This window comes from Bos grunniens, chromosome 15, assembly GCF_055505025.1.
Source record: "Bos grunniens cultivar Pamir isolate PY7600 chromosome 15, Bosgru_T2T1.0, whole genome shotgun sequence".
Lineage (NCBI taxonomy): Eukaryota > Metazoa > Chordata > Mammalia > Artiodactyla > Bovidae > Bos > Bos grunniens.
The window spans coordinates 16,224,396-16,244,273 of NC_141179.1; the positions used below are offsets into that span (position 1 = coordinate 16,224,396).

The 19,878-nt window shown below is 39.8% G+C and overlaps 1 protein-coding gene across 8 annotated transcripts in view; it reads right to left on the bottom strand.

The window, feature by feature from the left end:
* The window catches only part of AMOTL1 (angiomotin like 1), a 199,060-nt gene that overhangs the window by 167,939 nt on the left and 11,243 nt on the right, over positions 1-19,878 (bottom strand). For 5 of the 8 annotated variants that reach the window (XM_086338993.1, XM_086338985.1, XM_086338984.1 and 2 more), the window contains exon 2: positions 278-412. The exons of the other annotated variants lie outside the window; for them this stretch is intronic. In XM_086338993.1, the coding sequence (XP_086195119.1) occupies positions 278-362 (85 nt within the window). In that variant the 5' untranslated portion in view covers positions 363-412. The remainder of the gene's footprint in view (positions 1-277; positions 413-19,878) is intronic. 8 annotated transcript variants of the gene reach the window in all.

The following is a 19,878-nucleotide window of genomic DNA, read 5'->3' on the forward strand; positions in this document are numbered from 1 at the left end:
ATGGTGCTCATTGCAAACCTCCAAGTAGGCATTCTTACTCTCATGTTAAGGCTGAGGAAACAATAGATTTTCTTAAGGCCCCATAGCGTATAAAGAGAAAATTCCATATCTGAACCTGGGTCTGTCTGACTCCAAAGTCCATGCCTTCGCCTCTCCACCCAGCTGGTTTTGAAAAGGCAGATAGCGCTGGGCATGTAGTGTGTACCGCTGGGTTGACCCAGTGGGTGCATGAGTTGAAGAGGACCGCGTGTATCTGGGACAGCAAAGGCAGCCATACCCCCTCTGGTGTTGGCAAAATGATGAACTCCAGCGTGAGACAGCCAGGTTCCTTCCTCCAAAGGCCATTTTTCACTAAGGTCCATGCTTCCCGCAAGTCTCTTGTATGTGCAGCTCTCTCATCAAACGGAATCTCCTGAAATAATGAGCACGAAAAAATGGAGATAATTGACTACTGATACTCTGCTGGGGCGGGAACATGTTCTTGAAGGGAAGCACTCAATTTCTAGTTTATTATGTTTCTTTAGCATGTGAAGATTGTTGTCAAGATTCAGGCATTCACAATAGCCAAAACAATCCCACTTCTGGGCATATATCCAGAAGAAAACTCTTAATTCTAAAAGATATACACACTCCTATGTTCATAGCAGCTCTATTTACAATATCCAAGACATGGAAGCAACCTAAGTGTCCATCAACAAATGAGTTGATAGAGAAGAAGTGGTACATATATACAATGGAATATTACTCAAGCATAAAAGAGAATGAAAAATGCCATTTGCAGCAACAGGGATGCAACTAGAGATTCTCATACTAAGTGAAGTATGTCAGGGAGAGAAAGACAAATGCTATATGATATCACATATATGAGCAATATAAAATATGACACAATTGAAGGTATCTATGAAGCTGAACCAGTCCATTCTAAAGGAGATCAGCCCTGGGTGTTCTTTGGAAGGAATGATGCTAAAGCTGAAACTCCAGTACTTTGGCCACCTCATACAAAGAGTTGACTCATTGGAAAAGACTCTGATGCTGGGAGGGATTGGGGGCAGGAGGAAAAGGGGACGACAGAGGATGAGATGGCTGGATGGCATCACCGACTTGATGGACATGAGTTTGAGTGAACTCTGGGAATTGGTGATGGACAGGGAGGCCTGGCGTGCTGCAATTCATGGGGTCGCAAAGAGTCGGACACGACTGAGCAACTGAACTGAACTGAACTGAACTGATGAAGCTGAAACAGACATAGAGAACAGACCTGTAGCTGCCAACAGGGAAGGAGGGTCATGGGGGATGGACTGGGAGTGGAGCTAGTAGATGCAAACTATTACATATAGAATAAAACAGATAAACAACAAGGTCCTAATGCATAACACAGGGAACTATATTCAGTGACCTGGGATAAGCCATAGTGGAAAATGATATAAACAGGAATATATATATGTGTGTGTGTGTGTGTGTGTGTGTGTGTGTGTAACTGAGTCACTTTGCAGTACAGCAAGAATTAACACAACATTGTAAATCAACTATGTGTGTGTGTGCGTGTGCATGTGTGTGTGTTAGTTGCTCAGTCGTGTCTGACTTTTTGTGACCCCATAGACTGTAGCTTGCCAGGCTCCTCTGTCTATAGGATTTTCCAGGCAAGAACAGTGGGGTGGGTTGCCATTCCCTTCTCCTGGGGATCTTCCCAACCCAGAGATTGAACCCAGGTCTCCTGCATTGCTGCCAGATTCTTTACCATCTGAGCCATGTGTACTTCAATAAAACATAAAAATTAAAAGATTCAGGCACAGTCTGAGTATGAGATCTTCAACAAGTCTAATCGAGTCAAAAAATCATGGTTCCCTTTTTCATTCAGTTAGCATGTTTATGGAGCAACTATCGCATTCAAGGCTTTGAGCAAGGGACTTACTGTAATTAGTTCTGCATGTTTTATAGAATCCTAGAACTTCAGGGTAGGATAACAGTTGCATTAAAAAAACCTAAGTATATACTTCTATATGTGACTAAAAAACAGACTGGAAAATCTGAACTAAACTTTGGAGGTAAATCCCATCATATTGAAAATATGAGTACTTCCCATCATAATGGAAATATGAGTACTTCTCATTTTCTTTGTAATCTTCTGCATTTTCCATAAGAGACATGCATTATTTTTATAATCTGAAAAAATATATAATAAATATTATTTTCAAAGAAAATCCCAGGGCTGAGAAGGACCATGAAGATGCATTTTCCACTTTCTCTTGAAAACCATGATAGAAGGTCCATGTCATGAGGGCTCTAGTTTTCATAAAAAGGACACTTCACTGGCTGTCTCCAAGAAGTCCAGCCTGGGAATCCCTTCCTGTAAACCGTATCTGGGAAGATTACAACTCACAGCCAAACTTCTCCCAACATTACAAAGAGATTTTATAATTCTCTGCATTGCAGGTCCTCCAAAGAACACGACTGAATAATTGAAGGTGACTGATGGACCTAATCTGTGAATGCAGCCAGTGGGACATTCTCCAGGGCAGAAACCCTGTCAGCCTCATTAGGATGGGTCCTGGTGATCACCAGCTTCAATCAGAGCAGCTGGCTTCCTTTGGTCTCAAGAATGCTGCTCAGAGTTGCCCTGCAGGTTCCTGCACTGCCAGTCTGTCTGCGGACAAGGCAGACTGATGTGATGGGTTTTGGCTGTCTGCCTAGAGAAGGGTGGTACTCTTGGAGAGTTGCAACAAACATCCACAAATCTCTAGTTGAATACCAGGAGGCACCAAAGATTGTACTGCACTTAATTGGGCCCTGGCTCACTAGGGGTTTGTGTTCAATCCAAGCACCCGAAAATTTTAGAGGGGAACTCTAGACCAGAATGGGTATAGCATAATACCATAGGGACAACACTGGATTTGTCAATAGAGTCAGATTTTAATGCTAATGCTGGCACTAACTGGGTAACTTTGGGCAAACCCATTTATACTCTTGAGGTTTAATTTCCTCAACTTCAAATGAAGGAATTAGGACTAGATGATGTCAAAGGTTTGTGAAGTCTATAATACTATGCTTTTACATACAAAGGTCACCTATCCAATTACGTTAGTAGGCTGAGAAAGCTGTGTTATTTGTCCACTAGCAAATTTGAGACTTTAGCCTCAGCATGTGAGAGGTGGCTGATGAGACTAGAGGTAATCTGCCTTTGGAACAAGATGGGTGCTCTGTGCAAACCTAAAAACATGTTTGGAACAGAAATTCAGTTCTGGGCCATGATCATACCAGTTTCTTGTTCAATCACTAAGTTATGTCCAACTCTTTGCAATCCCATGGACTGCAGCATGCAGGCTCCTCTGTCCTTCACTATCTCCCGGAGTTTGCTCAAACTCATGTCCATTGAGTTGGTGATGCCATCCAACCATCTCACCTTTTGTCACGCCCTTCTCCTTTTGCCTTCAATCTGTCCCAGCATCAGGGTCTCTTCTAATCAGTTTGGCTCTTCACATCAGGTGGCTAAGTATTGGCGCTTCAGCTTCAGCCTCAGTCCTTCCAATGAATATTCAGGACTGATTTCCTTTAGGATTGACTGGTTTGATCTCCTTGTAGTCCAAGGGACTCTCAAGAGTCTTCTCCAGCACCAGTTTGAAAGCATCAATTCTTTGGCACTTGGCCTTCTTTATGGTTCAACTCTCACATGCATACATGACTACTGGAAAAGCCATAGCTTTGACTAGATGGACCTTTGTCAGCAAACTGATGTTTCTGCTTTAATACACTGTGTAGTTTTGTTGTAGTTTTCTTTCCAAGGAGAAAGTACTTTTTAATTTCATTAAAACTGCAAGTTTTATGGGTATCATCATTTAATCAAATAAACTAATTACTCAAAGTCTTATATCTTTACCAATTGTAAAATAACATTAATAATAATATTACATCCTTTAAAAGCAACATGTATTTATCATATACTGTTCATTCAAAATCATTTTATTAATCTTGAGAAGTGAGTTGGAGATTATAATAACTTTGTTTGACAAAAACAGAACTTTACTGAATCATTGGAGAAGGGTTTTCAAAGTAGATTCATCTCTCTTGGTCCAGTGGCCTAGACATCCACTTCCCTTCTCCAGGGGATCTTCCTAACCCAGGGATTGAACCTGGATCTCCCACATTGCAGACAGATTCTTTACCATCTGAGCCACCAAGGAGGCGGGGAGAAGAAACCCACTGGACCACAGGAAAGAGAATTGTAAGGTGCTATCTTCTGGATGAGGGAGGTTAGGCTCTCACACCCATACATTTTATTTTATTAATCTGAACTACATAGGTTCATGTTGAGTGTTTTATTAACTTCAACTTGAAAGCCCTGCTGGTTTCTCTGATGCTTGAATTTCACACCTCAACTTGGGAAAGTCAAGCACAAAATGTGAAATGAAATTGCATCAAACACAAGTATTTCAAGGAAGACTGATCAGTCACATCTGTTCCTGCAATTCTAACACCATCACATCAGTCACAGGAAGCCCCAGAGTTGCTCACAAAACTCTGGAGGCTAGTGGATACTTTCCTAGCTTCTGGCCATATAAGACAACTTATTCAGAGTTTTCTATAAAATGTTTAATCTGTAGCCAAATCAAAATTCTATCAAGGACCAAGTCCATGTAAAAGAAACTAAAAGGCAAAAAAAAAAAAAAAAAATTATTGCAAGCATAGGAATAAGAAGTGAAGAAAGTTTTCTGTAAAACAGCACATGGCAGCTCAAACAATAATACATACAATAGGGCAGAGTAGAGGGCATGAGTGGGAAAGTACTGGGAACTTACACTTGTAATTCTGACTTTGAGAAGCTCTTTTGTTCCCAAGAGATATCTGTACTCCCACATTCACTGATGCGTTATTCACAATAGCCAAGATATGGAAACAACCTACGTGTCTTGTCGGTGGACGAATAGATGTGGAAGATACATACAATGAAATATTATTCAGCTGGGGCTTCCCTGGTGGCTCAGGGGTAAAGAATCCGCCTGCACTGCGGGAGACCCAGGTTCAATAGCTGGGTCAGGAAGATCCCCTGGAGGAGGGCATGGCAACCCACTCCAATATTCTTGCTTGGAGAATCCCCATGAACAGAGGAGCCTGACGGGTGACAGTCCATAGGGTTGCACAAAGTCGGACATGACTGAAGAGACTTAGCACACACATACACAAACACACATTATTCAGCCATAAGAAAGAAGGGAATCTTGCCATTTGCAACCACATGGATGGACTTGGAGGGCATTGTGCTAGGTGAAATAAGCCAGACTGAGAAAGACAAATAGTGCATGGTATCATGTACATGTAAAATCTAAAGGAAAAAAAAGAGCTCATAGAAACAGAGAGTAGAAAAAACAGTTGCCAAGGCCAGGGTGGCAGGGGAAATAGGAAAAGGTTGGTATAAAGGGTAGAACTTTCAATTATAAGATGAACAAGTTCTGAGGATCTAATTGTATAACACTGTGAGTATAACTGATAACACTATTGTATAATTGAAATTTTTTAAAAGAGTTGAATTTAATGTTCTCACTGAGAGAAAAAATAAGACAAATATATGTGAGATGATGGATGTGTTTACTAGATGGGAGAATCATTTCACAATGTGTGTGTGTGTGTGTGTGTGTGTGTGTGTGTATATCAAATCATCATGATGTACACTTTAAATGTCTTCCAATATTATTTGTCAATTATACCTCAATAAATCTGAAAAAATTAAAATAATAAATAGCAAAAAATGGAGAGAGAGACAGAAAGAAGAACTGAGCAGAGTTGGACACTGGGATCTATGGAATATTGGAGTGCTTTGAGCATAATATTGATATTTAATAAATACTGGATGATTCAGTTCAGTTCAGTCCCTCAGTCATGTCCGACTCTTGTGACCCCATGGATTGCTGCATGACAGGCTTCCCTGTTCGTAATCAACTCCTGGAGTTTACTCAAAGTCATGTCCATTGAGTTGGTGATGCCATCCAACCATCTCATCCTCTGTCACCCCCTTCTCCTCCTGCCTTCAATCTTTCCCAGCATCAGGGTCTTTTCCAATGAGTCAGTTATTCACATCAGGTGGCCAAAGTATTGGAGTTTCAGCTTTAGCATCAGTTCTTCCAATGAATATTCAGGACTGATTTCCTTTAGGATTGACTGGTTTGATCTCCTTGCAGTCTAAGGGACTCTCAAGAGCCTTCCAACACACAGTTCAAAAGCATTGAATGAATGAATAAATGATAATGGCCAATGTGAGTAAGGACCCTAGTCAGATACTATATCCTATTAAGCTCCCAAAGGCAACCTATCTATCCTAAGAGAGGGTGTGAAGCCAAATGCGCCTTTGGACTTGAGTTTAGGGCTCAGAGTCTCCAACCACCAGAACTCTTTTTGGAGCTGCCTCTAGAACAAGCCACAGCCTCAGCTGCCTGAGGGATCTTAATTCCCAAGCAGGGATTGAACCTGGGTGCTGGCAATGAAAGCACCAAGTCTTAATCACTGGACAACCAGGGAATTCCCTGGTCATCCTTGATTAGTTGATTGCATTTCACATCCAATCACCAAACTTTGTCCAGTCTAACATCTAAATATCTCAGGAATGCAATTGCTACCCTCTGCTTTCATTGCCTCAGCCTAGATCAGCCACTGTCCCCTCTTACTGAGACACTGTGGTGACTTCAGTGGGTCCCTGGTCTTTCTTTCCTCCAACCCTTTCTCCACACTTTGCTGTAATATTTTTAGAACACAGATTTGATCATGTCCCTCCTTGATCAAAATACTCTAATGATTCATTATTCCCAGGAGAAAGTCTGGACCACTTAACATGGCATATAAGGGCCAACTATTGCAAAATATTTGAAATCCCTAAATTAGTTCCCTTCTTAGATTTTTTGGATATGCAGCCATTGCTGGAGCTGAAGCAAGAGTGCTCTTCCTTCCTCACCTTGCAATTTATCCTTCACATTTCATCTGGGATTTGGTTCCTTGTCCCCCAGACTGCCCTGTGCTTGCTTCATTACAATGTGTATCACACTGCACTGTAATTATCTGTTAATATGTATGTAGAGTTTAGTTCAAGTTTATGTACATAAGGGCAGAGATTCTATTTGTGTCTGTAGCATTGATACAGGGGTTTCACAAGCACCAACTATTTGTTGAATGAATGAATATATGACTGAATGGTGGTGTTTGGAGCAAGCATACCTCATTTTAACATGTCCCTTTAGCAAGGATTGTCTTTGCAACCTCATCCACCTCCTCTGCTTCTCTAGTAATTTCTCCACCTAAAGATCACACCCTATTTGCCTCTGCTTCCTGGCTTTGTTCTTACCTTCTCATCTGGTCTAACTGGCTGAGATTCTCCCACTTATGCTCCCACTTCAGTGTGCATACCTGCTCCTCCACCCGGCATGCCTCTGTCCATTGTACACCCACCTGCTTCCCTTCCCAAGACTGGATGAAACTACGCTTCTGATCATCCACAGGAGACTCCTGCCCACTGAATGCAGCCAAGTCACACCTAGACCTCTAACCAATACCTCCAGGGTCTTTTCTAGTGGTGGGGGGTTTAATCTAGAGATACAAATTCATAAAAAGCCCTGTTCCTACTTTGATTCTGCCTTAGCTAGCATAAAAGAGCTCCATTTTGTAGAGAAGGGATGAAATAATTAGAAGTGCCATGTTTGGAGATTCATATGGCATATTCCATCATTCAGGCATTCAAGCAGCCATGGGTTCTAAAGAATCTGAACACCCTCCACTTGCTGATAACTTACACTATAAATCAAGGTATATATATATGTGTGTGTGTGTGTGTGTCTAGCTAGAGATATCGGTATATAAAATAAACTTGTTCATTCATTTGATAAATATTTACTTGATGTCTCCTATATACTAGTCACTGTGCTAAGTGCTTCGGATAGAAAAGGATAAATCTTGTCTTTCCTTCAGAAAGTTTTCAACCTTGAGGGGGAGACAAACATCTGGGCATATTACTACAGAACAACGTACTAAGTGCAAGCTTTGAGTCATGTATAGATAAATCAAGGATCTGCAAATAATAGAATCAGGAAGTTAGCAGCTGAGGACCTTTAATCTAACCCTTATGTTATACATGACTCTCCAGTCTATGTCTTTGCAACCTGTACTTCAATACCCAGTAAGGAGTTAATTTTCTCCCAGACAGACCATTGTATTTGTGAACTCTTCTGTCAAGATATCCATTTTAAAATTTTCAACAAAATATTGATAGTCACCAAAAGTCCTCAGTGCTGCTGAGCCATTCTGGGACCTCTTGCCCCTTGTCTTGTTCTTCAGAGGTTGCTTGAAGATGAGATACTCTTCCTGGAATATTAAGATTTTACCCCAGTCCTAATGCCCTCCAAGCTTTGCAGATCTTGGCCTTATTCTTCAGTGAGTCAGGAATCAGAAGGAATGTTCCATCTTGGCTTTGAATAGGGAGTATAAATCTGTCTGATTACATCCAGAAAAAAAAACCAAACAACTAAATTGAAGCACAAGAGGGAAGAGGTCATGTGATGAGATCTTCCTTCTCAACTAGGAATTTCTAGCTAAGATCTCCATTACCGAGGGGCTAGGTGTCTTTGTCAAGATTGGATGCTATAACCGAGTACCACAGACTGGATGGCTTATAAACAAAAGAAATGTATTGCTTATAGTTCTTGAGCTGGAAGTCTGGGATTAGGTTGCTAGCATGGTCAGGTTCGGGAGGAACTCTCTTCCATTATAGAATACTGACTTCTCATTGCATTTTCTCATGGCAGAAGGAGAGCTAGAGAGTTCTCTGGGGAGGGGGATCCTCTCATAAGGGCACTAATTCCATTCACGAAGCCTCCACCCTTATGATCTAATTACTTTCCAAAGGCCCCACCTCCTAAGACCACCACAGTGGACTTTAGGACTTCAACATATGGATTTTGAGGGAACACAAACCCTCAGTCCATTGCACAATGTCAAGCCTGGCATTAGCTATCAGAAAACTCAGTCATAGGCACCCTTGTGGACCACAGTAAAATAGAGGGCACTCTCCTCTTGGGCTGCCCCAAGGGTTTGACTCTAATGAGTTTCAGTTTCTAAACTTTGACAGATATTTTCCTTTTGTTGTTGTTCAGTTGCTAAGTTGTGTCTGACTCTTTGTGACCCCATGGACTGCAGCACACCAGGTTTACTGTCCTTCACTATCTCCCAGAGGTTGTTCAAACTTATGTCCATTGAGTCGGTGATGCCATCCAACCATCTCATCCTCTGTTGCCCCCTTCTCCTCCTGTCCTCAATCTTTCCCAGCATCAGAATCTTTTCCAAAAAAAAAAAAAGAATCTTTTCCAGTGAGTCAGCTCTTTGCATCAGGTGGTCAAAGTACTGGAGCTCCAGTATCAGTCCTTCCAATGAATATTCAGGGTTGATTTCCTTTAGGTTTGATTTTAACTTCAAATAAACCAAACACATCAGAGTGTACATCTGGGCTCTTAATATTCCAATGATTAAATTCAGTAGCACATACAAGACTTTTTCTTGGTTGGAAGAGAAGAGAGAGTAGAATACTCTAAATATCCCCTGTGAAAGAAAATACCTCTTTGACAAATAAAAGGACATGAAATCTAGAGGCATGAAGTCTTCCTCTGAAATGGGGTGATGTTTAGAGAGTTGACATGATTCTTCTGGGCTTCATTTGTTTTTCCACATAGTCTTACCAACTTTGTAGAATTGGAAACCATTCTTTCAAATTGGCTTAACCAACTGGGCAGAGTATTTGTGAAGTTCCTATGGAATTTACTGATGTTAATATTTTAAGTACTCCACTGAATAATTCATGCTACTCTCTAAGGAGCTGTGGCAACAAGCATATTTTTAGGAAACTTAATAAAGTTATAAGATGATGAAGTCCTTTGCAGAATACTCAGTGTCTCAGGCTTTTCATCTCTAAAGTCAGTCCATTGAAACCAAACTCAGAAGTTCCCTCCACCATGAAACTTTCCCAGGGAGAGTTAAATCCTTCTCCCTTTCCGCCTCTCCTAACTTTTAAAATTCCATTAAGACTACACTTTCCCATTGGATAATACTCTCTTTGCAAGATGGTTCCTGTCCTTGTTAGAAGGTAATCTTCTTAGGACAAAGTCGTATCTTATCCGCCTTTCCATGCTCACTGTTAGCATGATGGCTGGCCAGATTTAGGGTCAGGAAATCTTGCTGAATGAATGAAACTGACACGCCTACAGCTGAGAAACTCATATGAGTCTGTACCTGCAAACACTTGCCATAACTCACATTAAATCAGCCATTATAACACATGATTTGCCACCATATTCTGCCATCCAAGCAGCATAATGCCTAATATACTCTGATGAGGAAAGAAAAAGGAGAATAAATATTTCCAGAAAACTGGGTTCTTGCCTGGCTGGGGATTGTTACTCAACAAAGTAGCCCCAGAAGAATCATTTCATCTTGTTGGAGCTCAGTTTTTCCAGTGTGTGAAATAGGGCTCATAAAGCCCATTTTTATTTTTTTAATCAAAGGTTTGTGAGAATTGTATGTCAACTAGAGAATCATCAAAACAAATGCACAGCACTGTTATCATTCAGCAAATTTGCTTATACATGTCACTTGCTATGAGGCATTGAATTCCAATTTGGAGTTCCTAACTTGGGAGGTGACACAGCATGTGAAAGGCAGTGTTAAATGTAATGGGGAAGAGCAAGGACTTTGGGACGGATGTGGGTTTAAATCCCAGGGCCCCCATTTCCCAGTGATAGGTAAGCAAGGACTGTAATGTCATTAAACCTAATTTCTCCCATTTGTCATAGGGGATCATAGCATAGGCTTTGTGGGATTGTTGTCAGGGTTAAATGAAAACTTTCTGTAATGTAACCAGATTAGATCCTGGCCAGTAATAAACTCAGTAAATAACAGTAATTGTTTTTATTAAGATCATTATTAATTTTTGAAGTTGATACATTTCAGAAGTGACTTAGTTCCATCCACAAACTTCATTCCATGGGGAACAAAGCTAAAGGGTGACGAAGCATTAAGAAGCAGACATTTGTCCCCAAAGGAAAGGGCTTTTGTAAAAAGTGGGCAAAGATACAAAGGCAAGCTATTTGCTGTGTGCCAGTCCTGGAAAGGAAGGAGGGAATCAAGGCAAGAAAGAATAACAGAGACCAAGAGGCAGAGTGAAGTTCTGTAAGGATTCTCTGAGGCAGAGCCATAGACAGGGCTGCCTGTCCAGGGGATGTTGGGAAACCACAGGAGAGGATTAAGTGTTTCTATTTGAGAAAAGCAATTGGGCCGCAGTCTATGAGGCAAAGAGAAAGAACCGGAGCAGGATGAACTGCTGCAGCTCTAATTACAAACCAAGAATAAGATACAGACGTGGGCCCCGCAGCAAAGAGCTGTCATTTATACACAGATCTTTACAGCCAAATCCGTGCAGGGGAAAACAGCAGAGTTACTGTCTAACCTAGCTGTCCCTGTGTCCATAATGTGAGCCATATGTGTCATTTTAAATTTTCTAATAGCCACATTTTTTGAAAAAGTAATACAGATGAAATTAATTTTAATAATATATTTTCTTTAACCCACTATATCCAAAATAGTATTTGGTTGGCCAAAAAGTTGGTCTGGATTTTTCCATAACATCTTAGGGAAAAAGAACTTTTTGGCCAACACAATATTTCAATATGCATTTAATAAAAAAATTACTAATGAATATGTAAGGTTTCTTTTTTTTATACCAAAGCTTCAAAATCCAGTCAATTATAGCACATGCCAACTTGTACCAGCCACACCTCAAGTGCTCAGTAGCCATGTGTGGCCCAGAGCTAATCCCAGGGGAAAATGAATTCCATTCTCTTGACCTCCTAGGCTGCTGTTTAAGACCTTTTAAAAGCTCAGAGTCATAGAGCAAGAAAAGACCTTTGGAGAAGTACTATGGGCAAGGGCTATCTATTTATTCCTAACAGTTTTTCTTTAACATCTCTGCTTCAATTTAAATAGTTCACACCCCACTGAAAAACTCCAATTGGACACTCACTGGTGACTAAGTGCTTGGTGCATGTGCTAAGTCACTTTAGTCATGTCCTGCTCTTTGCTACCCCATGGGCTGTAGTCTGCCAGTCTCGCTGCCTATGGGATTCTCCAGGCCAGAATGCTGGAATGGGTTGCCGTGTCCTTCTTTGGGGGATCTTCCTGACCTAGGCGTCAAACCCGCATCTCCTGTATCTCCTGCTTTGCAAGCGGATTCTTTTACCACAGAGCCACTGGGGAAGCTCAAGTGCTTGGTCTAGGCAGGTTAATCATGGTGAATGTTCTGTCCACTCTCCCATTCTAAGGGAAACTGCCTCACCCACACTTTCCCCCTGCAATCCCAAGGCAGCTTTATGTACCCACCTCTTCTTGCTATACCCTCTCTGGCTCAGGTGACCAGGGATGAATAGGCATATGACTCCATGAACTGTTGGATTTATCTCTATAGTCACCAGGTGAGGAAAAGCTTGTCCAACCAGAGACTGACCACTGAGGACTAGTTGGGCCAATCAGCTCCTCTGTCAGGAATATAGAGGCAGAGTCAGGCTTAGGGAGAAGCATCAGAGGAAGACACACACACAAGAAGCAGAAAGAGCTTCAGTAAAATTGTGTTTCCAGTTATTTCTTCAGTTTCTTCATGTTCCTCTCAGATCTACTTTCCACCTCAGGATTCCCGAGGCATTTCATTTGAACAAAGCAATTCTCCAGATGAAAGAATTTTGAAAGCCTCCTATGGGAGGGTTTCCAAGTAACCCCGGTTCTTGGAACTCTGTTGGAACCTTCTAGTATCAACCACATTCTGGGTTCCTAAAGCATAGCTGTTTTGCTGTTTCTAGTTTACTTTGAGATTCTTGTATCTTTTATGGTTATGATTAGTTTATAAGACTCCCTTATGTGTGACGCAGTGATAAAAAATCCACCTACCAATGCAAGAGATGCAAGAGACGCAGATTCTATCCCTGAGTTGATAAGAATAGGAAATGGCAATCCACTCCAGGATTCCTGTCTGGGAAATCTCATGGACAAAGAGTCAGACATGACTGAGCATGCATGCATGCATATGTGTGGAGGAATCCTGAATGAGTCTATACCTGTTAACATTAAGGCCTACCACAGACATGGAAAGCAAAGCTCTTTTCCATCACTCTCCTCCAGTCTTGTTTGCACTCTGTCTCATGCCTACATTTAGCCTGACAGAGAAATGATAGATTACTTTGGGTTGCATTCTCAAATAATTATGCTCTGAAAAGACCTCATTTCAGTGACCTTCCAGGGACCCTTTAAGCCGCACATCATCAACAGTAGTGATTCTCAACTATGACTGCACACCACAAACACCTGAGGTACTTCTAAAATTTATCAATGCCCACAGCCCTACCCAGACCCATGAAATAAGAACCTCTGGGAGCAGGTCCCTTGACATCTGGATCTCTTAAAAGGTCTCCAAATAATTCTAATATGCAGCCACAATTGAGAAATACTGATATACAGGATATGCCCTTGTATAGGTTTGGGTTTATGGTAAATCAAATCAGGTATTGTCTTAATTATGAAAGAAATGCATATTTGTTTTCTAAAGAATACATAAAAAGTGGAGAACGGTCAAAAGGGGAAAAGTCTCTTTCATCAATAGAATCCCCAACAATCTCACTCCCTGCAAATAACTATTTTAGCTTCATATGTGCCCTTCCAAAAATTGTCTGTGCCAATGCAAATATATGGGGTTTCCCAGGTGGCCCAGTAGGCAAAGAATCTGCCTGCAGTGCAGAAGACACAGGAGATGCAGGTTCAACCCCTGGGTCCGGAAGATCCCTTGGAGAAGGAAATGGCAACCTGCTCCAGTATTCTTCTCTGGGAAATTCCACAGACAAAGGACCCTGGTGGGCTATAGTCCATGGGGTTGCAAAGAGTCAGACATGACTGAGTGACTGAGCACAGCACAGCATACAAATATAGGTATGGATATATGTATACCAGTTCAGTTCAGTCGCTCAGTCATGTCTGACTCTTTGCGACCCCATGAACCACAGCATGCCAGGCCTCCCTGTCCATCACCAACTCCCGGAGTTCACTCAAACTCATGTCCATCGAGTCGGTGATGCCATCCAACCATCTCATCTCTGTCGTCCCCTTCTCCTCCTGCCCCCAATACCTCCCAGCATCAGGGTCTTTTCCAATGAGTCAACTCTTCGCATGAGGTGGCCAAAGTATTGGAGTTTCAGCTTCAGCATCAGTCCTTCCAATGGACACCCAGGACTGATCTCCTTCAGAATGGACTGGTTGGATCTCCTTGGAGTCCAAGGGACTCTCAAGAGTCTTCAACACCACAGTTCAAAAGCATCAATTTTTTGGTGCTCAGCTTTCTTCACAGTCCACCTCTCACATCCATACATGACCACTGGAAAAACCATAGCCTTGACTAGACAGACCTTTGTTGGTAAAGTAATATCTTTGCTTTTCAATATGCTATCTAGGTTGGTCATAACTTTCCTTCCAAGAAGTAAGCATCTTTTATATATGTATATATGCACATGTTTTTATATACAGAAACATAGGTATATCTATGGAGAGAGGCATACATATAAACAAATATATGTGCACATATACATTTTTTTCCTATGGTTGGCTTTTTTCATACTAATATATTTTAGTTATTAGCCTAAAAATTTGTGATTTAAAAAATAATAGCAGGGGACTTCCCTGGGGGTCCAGTGGTTAAGAATTCACCTTCCAATGCAGGGGATGCAAGTTTGATCCACGGTTGGGGAACTAAGCTCTCACATGCTACAGAGTAACTAAGCTCACCTGCCACAACTGCTGGAACCCACATGCTCTGCAGCCCACACACTGCCAACTATTGAGCCCACACCACAGCTCAAGAGTCTGTATACCACAAGGAAACGTCCCACATGATGCAAGGGAAATCCCAAGTGCTGCAACTGAAACCTGACACAGCCAAATAAAATAAATAAGTTTCGCAGATGACATTGGAGACACAAGAGATGCAGGTTTGAGCCCTGGGTCAGGAAGATCCCCTGGAGATGGAACTGGCAACCCACTCCTGTATTCTTGCTGGAAAATCCGAGGACAGAGAGGGTGGGCTATGGTCTATGGGGCCACAAAGAATCAGACATGACTGAGAAATATCCTATTAGTTGATATAGGTATAAATATATATATATATATATATATATATATGTAATAATGGCAGTGTTTGAGAAGTTATTTACTTTCCCAGATAATACAACAAATTATAAAGCTAAAGTGATTAAAATAGTGTGATCTTATTCCTAGAATAAATTGTTTGAATAGAATAAAAAACTCAAAAAATAATGAAATTGATTTGGTATATGAAAAAATTGGCATTTCAGATCAGTAAGGGAAAAGATAGACTACTCAATAAATTGTGTTGGGCTAATTGGCTACTTTTTAAAAAGTGGACTCTTTCCAAGCGGTGGTCACTGGTGGAGTCCCAATTCTACTAGATTGAAATGCTACCTTGACAGGTTTATTGGATCTATTTCTGAATGCTTCAGTGCTTTTCCATAATCTCTCTAGTGTTGCACCAGTATTTTAATTATTATATTTAATTGTTGTGACATTTTAAAATATCTAGTATTATTAGACTTCCTTCCTGACATTATTTTTCCCCCCAAATATTGCCTGGCTAGGGATTCATCACCTGCTCCACACTGACTAAGCAGCCCAGGAGGCACTTACAATAATAAAGTGAAAGTTAAAGTGTTAGATGCTCAGTCTTGTCTGACTCTTTGGGAGAACATGGACTGCAGACTTCTCTGTCCATGGACTTTTCCAGGCAAGAATACTGGAGTGGGCTGCCATGCCCTCCTCCAAGGGATCTTCCCGACCCAGGGATTGAACCTGTGTCTTCTGCATTGAAGGTGAATTCTTTACCACTTAGCCACCAGGGAAGCCCAATAATAAAGCAAGAGCCCAAATAATACCAAAATAAAGTATCCCATATCAGTATTGAAAGAGCTCTGAAAACAAATTGTCATTGCAACTATAGCTCACAAAAGTTGGCCAGAACCTACACTCTAAGTTTAAATAAAGTGACTGCTACTAAAATAAAATATTTGGGTATGATCAAGAGTCTCCTAACATGTTATCCAAAATGTCCAAAATATAGCTGGAAATCACTCATCATACCTTCAAGATACAGGAAAAGCATAACTTGAATGAGAGAAGACAATCAAACAACGCTGAATTGAGGTGAGTCAGATGTTGAAAATATCTGACAAGAATTTTAAAGCAGCTGTTATAAAAATGCTTCAAGAATAATTACAAATTCTCTTGAAACAAATGAAACAATCTCAGCAAAAAAAAATGAAAGTTATGGTGGTTTAATCACTAAGTCATGTCTGACTTTTGCAACCCAATAGACGGTAGCCTGCCAGGTTCCTCTATCCATGGGACTTTCCAGGCAAGAATACTGAAGTGGGTTGCTATTTCCTTCTCCAGAGGATCCTCCCAAGACAGGAATCAAACCCAGGTCTCCTGCATTGCAGGCAGATTCTTTAGCAGCTGAACTCCAAGGGAAGCCCCTTTAATAGGATATTATGTAGTAGTAGACTGCATAGTATCCCACTGTATAAATAGACCATAATTTAATTAATCCATCTCCTACCATGAAAATTTAGGTTATGTCTCAGTACTGTGATGAACATCTTTATACATATATAGTTGTGTGTTTCCATGCTGGAGAATTTTTTTAAGTGTAAAAGTCAAGCCATTAAATATACTATAACAGAAATTAATAAACAGGAAGAAAATAATAAAGATAACATCAGAAATAAACTGAAAACAGTAACACAATAGAGAAAATCATTAAAAACAAATATCTATTGTTATAAGAAAAAAAAAATCAAGATTAGTAAACCTCTAGCTAGACTGATAGATATGAAAAGAAAAAAGACAAATTACCAACATTAGGAATGAAATAGGAGGTATTGCTACAAATCTGGTAGCCTTTAAAAAGATAATAAAGAAATAAATGGACAACTGTTTTAAATCCAGAAAAGAAGTGGACTAATAGCTTAAAAACAATGAGTAATGAAAATTCAAGTCAAGATGAAATGTCATCTAAATAGTTCTACAATTATTATAAAAATTGATTTTATAATTTAAAAGCTCACAAAAAAGAAATCTCTAGGTTCAAATTATTTCACTGGAGAATTTTATCAAGCATTTAAGGAAGAATTAACACCAATTTTATATAATCATGTCCAAAAAATATAGAGAAGGAATCACTTTGTAATTCATTTTATGAGACTAGTATTACTTTGATATCAAAAGCAGATAGTACAAAAAGGGAAAACAGCAAATCAGTAACTCATGAACTGATACACAAAAATTGTCAACAAAGTATCAGTAAGTTGAATCCAGTAGTTTTTTCTAAAAAAGAATAATATGACCAAGTGGGGTTTTATTTCAGATATGCAAAGCTTCCTCAAATTTCAAAATCATTCAGATGTAATCCCCTCTATCAATAGGCTAAAGATGAAAAAACATATGATCATATCAATTAATGCAGAAAAAACATTTAAAAAATTCAACATTCATTCATGATTTAAAAAAAGAAACCTTTCAACAAGCTAAGAATAGAGGAAAACTTTCCCTACTTGATCAAGAGCACTTACAACAAAATCTAAAATTAACTTTATTCGTAATTGTGAAGGAAAGGCTGAAGGCTTTTCCTTTAAGATTGGGAACAACTAATAAACAGAAATCTCTTGCATTCCTGTACTCTAACAATGAGAAAACAGAAATGAAGGAAACAATCCATTCACTGCTGCAACAAAAAGAACAAAATAAATATAAATGAAAATACTTAGGAATAAATTTACCCAAAGAAACAAAAGACTTGTATATAGAAAACTATAAAGCACTGATGAAAGAAATCAAAGATGACACAAAGAGATGGAGAAATACACCATGTTTGTGGACTGGAAGAATCAATATAGTGAAAGAGTATACACCCAAAGCAATCTATAGATTCAAAGCAATCCCTATCAAACTACCAATTGTATTTTTCACAGAACTAGAACAAATAATTTCACAATTTGTATGGAAACACAGAAAACCTCTAATAGCCAAAGCAATCTTGAGAAAGAATGTAACTGGAACAATCAACCTGCCTGACTTCAGACTATACTACAAAGCTACAGTCATCAAGACAGTATGGTATGACACAAAGACAGAAATACAGATCAGTGGAACAAAACAGAAAGCCTAGAGATAAATCCACACACCTATGGAGGCCTTATCTTTCACAAAGGAGGCAAAAATATACAATGGAGAAAAGATAATCTCTTTTAACAAATGGTGCTGGGAAAACCAGTCAACTATCTGTAAAAGAATGAAACTAGAACACTTTCTAACACTATACACAAAAATAAACTCAAAATGGATTAAAGATCTAAATGTAAGACCAGAAACTATAAAACTACTAGAGGAAAACATAGGCAAAACACTCTCTGACATAAATCACAGCAAGATCCTCTATGACCCACCTCCCAGGGTAATGGAAATACAAGCAAAAATAAACAAATGGGACCTAATTAAATTTAAAAGCTTTTGCACAATGAAGGAAACTATAAGCAAAGTGAAAAGGCAGCCTTCAGAATGGGAAAAAATAATAGCAAATGAAACAACTGATAAAGAATCAATCTCCAAAATATACAAGCAGCTCATGCAGCTCAATACCAGAAAAGTAAATGACCTAATCAAAAAATGGGCCAAAGAACTAAACATACATTTCTCCAAAGAAGACGTACAGATGGCTAACAAACACATGAAAAGATGCTTAACATCACTCATTATCAGAGAAATGCAAATCAAAACCATAATGAGGTACCATTTCATGCTGGTCAGAATGGCTGCCATAAAAAAGTCTACAAACAATACATTCTGGAGACGGTGTGGAGAAAAGGGAACCGTCTTACCCTGTTGGTGGGAATGCAAACTAGTACAGCCACTGTGGAGAACAGTGTGGAGATTCCTTTAAAAACTAGAAGTAGAACTGCCATACAACGCAGCAATCCCACTGCTGGGCATACACACTGAGGAAACCAGAATTGAAAGAGACACACGTACCCCAGTGGTCATTGCAGCACCATTTGCAATAGCTAGGACATGGAAGCAACCTAGATGTCCATAGGCAGATAATGGATAAGGAAGTTGTGGTACATATACACAATGGAATATCACTCAGCTAAATAAAAGAACACATTTGAGTCAGTTCTAATGAGGTATACAAAACTGGAGCCTATTATACAGAGTGAAGTAAGTCAGAAAGAGAAACACCAATACAGTATATTAACACGTATATATGGAATTTAGAATGACAGTAACAATGACCCTATATGCAAGACAGCAAAAGAGACACAGATGTGAAAAACAGACTTTTGGACTCTGTAGGAGAAGGCGAGGGTGGGACAATATAAGAGAACAGCATTGAAACATGTATATTACCATATGTAAAATAGATGACCAGTGCAAGCTCAATGCATGAAGCACAGCCCTCAAAGCTGGCACTCTGGGACAATGTAGAGGGATAGGGTAGAGCGGGAGATGGGTGAGGGGTTCAGAATGGGGGGACACCTGTACACCCGTGGCTGATTCATGTCAATGTATGGCAAAAACCACTGCAATATTATAAAGTAATTAGCCTCCAATTAAAATAAATAAATTAATTTAAAAATCACATTAGATAATTTACCTTAGTTAATATACATGTTGTACTAGGTAAAGGAAATCAGATTGTCTCAATTTTCTAGGAAGTTTGTTACTTTTCCTACAGATTAAAACATTTGATTTAAAAAA